General features: G+C 38.9%; 1 protein-coding gene across 1 annotated transcript; it reads left to right on the top strand.

The window, feature by feature from the left end:
- The first annotated feature begins 413 nt into the window (after nucleotides 1-413).
- On the top strand, nucleotides 414-1,464 carry LOC111432622. The gene is made up of 3 exons (XM_023069564.1): nucleotides 414-593; nucleotides 660-775; nucleotides 855-1,464. The coding sequence occupies exons 1-3, from the start codon at nucleotides 414-416 to the stop codon at nucleotides 1,462-1,464; spliced, it is 906 nt and encodes a 301-aa protein (XP_022925332.1).
- Nucleotides 1,465-2,719: the final 1,255 nt, after the last annotated feature.

Here is a 2,719-nt window from a genome sequence, read left to right as displayed (position 1 = left end):
TTCAATGTGTATCAGAGCTACAAGATCAAGGCCTGTTTTCAATCATGTCTCACCTAGAGTTTGAGCGGTCAAGAAGGGAGAGAGATAAAAAAATGAGACAGGAATTGAGTAACAGGAGACAAAACACCGGTGCGATAGAAGGAGAGGCCTCACATGAAGTGAGTGTACGAACTCAAGAAAAGGAGGGATCTGTCACACTCAAATATCCGATGTTGACAAAATGCAACTATGCAACTTGGGCGATTAAGATGGAGGTATTTATGATTGCACAAGGTATTTGGGAGGCAATTGAGTCACCCGAAACAGTAGATAACTGCAAAGATAAGATGACTTTAGCAGCTATTTATCAAAGTATTGGAGAAGATACGTTGCTATAGTCGGGTGCCAAGAAAACGGCCAAGGAAGCCTGGATCATGATGAAGAATATGAATCTAGGTGCAGAAAAAGTGAAAGAAGTTAGAACGCAGACTCTTTGGCAGGAGTTTGAAGCGTTGAGGATGGGTGATTCAGAAAGTATTGATGAGTATTATGGAAAACTCACCATTATTGTCAACAAATTGAGAGGCCTCGGAAATACTGTGGATCATATCCAAGTAGTTAAGAAACTTCTATGATCCACCTCTGTAAAGTTTCTTAAAATCACTTCAACGATTGAGGAGTTCAGTGATCTCAAAATGAAATCCGTTGATGAGATTATTGGATCACTCAAGGCACATGAAGAAAGGTTGCAAGGGTTTGGAGAAAAAGATGAAACTGTTCTCCTCAAGGAGATGAAGTGACTGGCATTAAGGAGATGAAGGAGAGTCACAAACTCAAAAGAAGAAATTTGACAAAAGTAAATATAAACATTACAGGTGTCAGCAAATGGGACACTTCGAATCAGAGTGTTCCACAAAAGACGAACAACTCAACTTGATAGAGATGCAAAAGGATGAGGAGTCTTCATTGCTGATGATAGAGGCGTGTGAAACTAAAACTACATATGACAAAGAGCCTGATTTTGTGATGTTGAATGAAACTATAGTGCCGCCATCAGCCAATATTGGAGTTGAAAATTCCTGGTTCCTAGATACTGGAGCAAACAACCACATGTCAGGAGAAAGGAGGGTGTTTCGTGAGCTCGACACATCTATTATTGGAAAGGTATGCTACGGTGATAACTCCGTAATAGACATTTGTGGTCGAGGAATAGTGCTCTTTAAATGCAAAACCGATGAGCACTTGATCTTATCGCAAGTCTATTACATACCTAAACTGAAAAGCAATATTTTAAGTTTGGGACAACTGGATGATGAGAGTGGAAATAAAATTGTCATAGAGGACAGTGTGATGAAGATATATGACAGGGCTAGGAGCCTGATTATTATGGTGACTAGACAATCCAACAGATTGTATGTAGCAAAGTTGAAGCTTGCAGATCAAGTGTGTTTAATGACGAATACCAGTAACGGTGGTTGGCTCTAACATGCAAGGTATGAACACCTGAATTTTCACTCGTTAAAGAAATAAATGACAAAAGAATGGTTGAAGGGTTGCCGAAAATCACCCAGATCAATCAATTTTTTTATGGGTGTTTAATTGGAAAGCCGCATAGGACTCCTTTGTTAGATAAAACCTGAGTTTTTCCTTATTTAGATTCACACGATTACATTAATTCTCCGTCTGACCATTTGACAAACACGTCGAATGGATTAACGAAGTTTTAGACGTCGAATGGATTAACGAAGTTTTAGACTGCAATTTTGTAGGAAGTGGCACAGATTCAGTTGCCACTCTCCATCCATTCTTAGAATAGGTTATATTTAAATAGGAAATCTATTCAGAAGATTTCACAACCTGATTTTAAGCGCAGTCAAAATTTCAGTCATTCTCTCTCCTTGTTATTTTACTCGTTTTATTTTTCTTCCAACAACCTCCTGTCGACAATTTCCTCTCACCGAAAAGAAAGGATTTCCTTGGCCGATTATCAAAATACAACATCCTTTTCCTCGAACAACAACATATCGTGCGAAGGAGTCATTGGATCTTGTCCATGGAGATCTATGTGGACCTATTTCGCCAATGACTTATGGAGGTAACAAATATTTTATGCTACTAGTGGATGATTTTTCACAATTTATATGGATGTTTATGTTGAAAAACAAGAATGAAACACTGGTGGTATTTAAAAAGTTGAAGATCAATGTGGAGGTAGAGAAATGCAAGAAGATTAAGAGCTTTAGAACAGACTGTGGATGAGAGTTCATATCTACTGGTTTTAAAGACCATTGCGAGAATGAAGGCATGAAAAGACTTCTTACTGCACCATCTTCACCACAGCAAAATGGCGTAGTAGAAAGGCGTAATCGAACAGTGGTAGAGATGGCCAGATGTATGTTAAAGAGCAAAGAGATGCCTGCAAAATTTTGGGAAGAAGCTATCAAAACTGCTGTGTATATTCTGAACAGATCGCCAACAAAAGGAGTTGCAGATGGTACACCGTGTCAAGCTTCGTTTGACAAGATACCAAAGGTTCATCACTTTAAAATCTTCGGGTGTCTTGCTCATGCCAAGAATACATATTCACACCTTCCTAAATTTGCTGATAGGAGTGTGAAGACAGTTATGTTAGGATATGAAGATGGAACCAAAACTTACAGACTATTGGATCCCCAAAAGAACAGAATTATGGTGAGCAGGGATGTGGTGTTTGAAGAGGAGAAAAAGTGGTGTCGGGAAG

Source organism: Cucurbita moschata, unplaced genomic scaffold, assembly GCF_002738365.1.
Source record: "Cucurbita moschata cultivar Rifu unplaced genomic scaffold, Cmos_1.0 Cmo_Scf00039, whole genome shotgun sequence".
Taxonomy (NCBI): Eukaryota; Viridiplantae; Streptophyta; class Magnoliopsida; order Cucurbitales; family Cucurbitaceae; genus Cucurbita; species Cucurbita moschata.
Note: the sequence above shows the minus strand (reverse complement) of the source record. Positions and strands in the feature narration are given on the sequence as shown.

Excerpts from the sequence above, each read along its gene's own strand:
- LOC111432622 (XM_023069564.1), top strand. The coding sequence starts at position 414 with ATGATGAAGAATATGAATCTAGGTGCAGAAAAAGTGAAAGAAGTTAGA. Across the intron at positions 594-659 it reads ATACTGTGGATCATATCCAA|TTCAGTGATCTCAAAATGAA; the intron begins GTAGTTAAGAAA and ends ACGATTGAGGAG. Across the intron at positions 776-854 it reads GTTCTCCTCAAGGAGATGAA|GTGTCAGCAAATGGGACACT; the intron begins GTGACTGGCATT and ends TAAACATTACAG.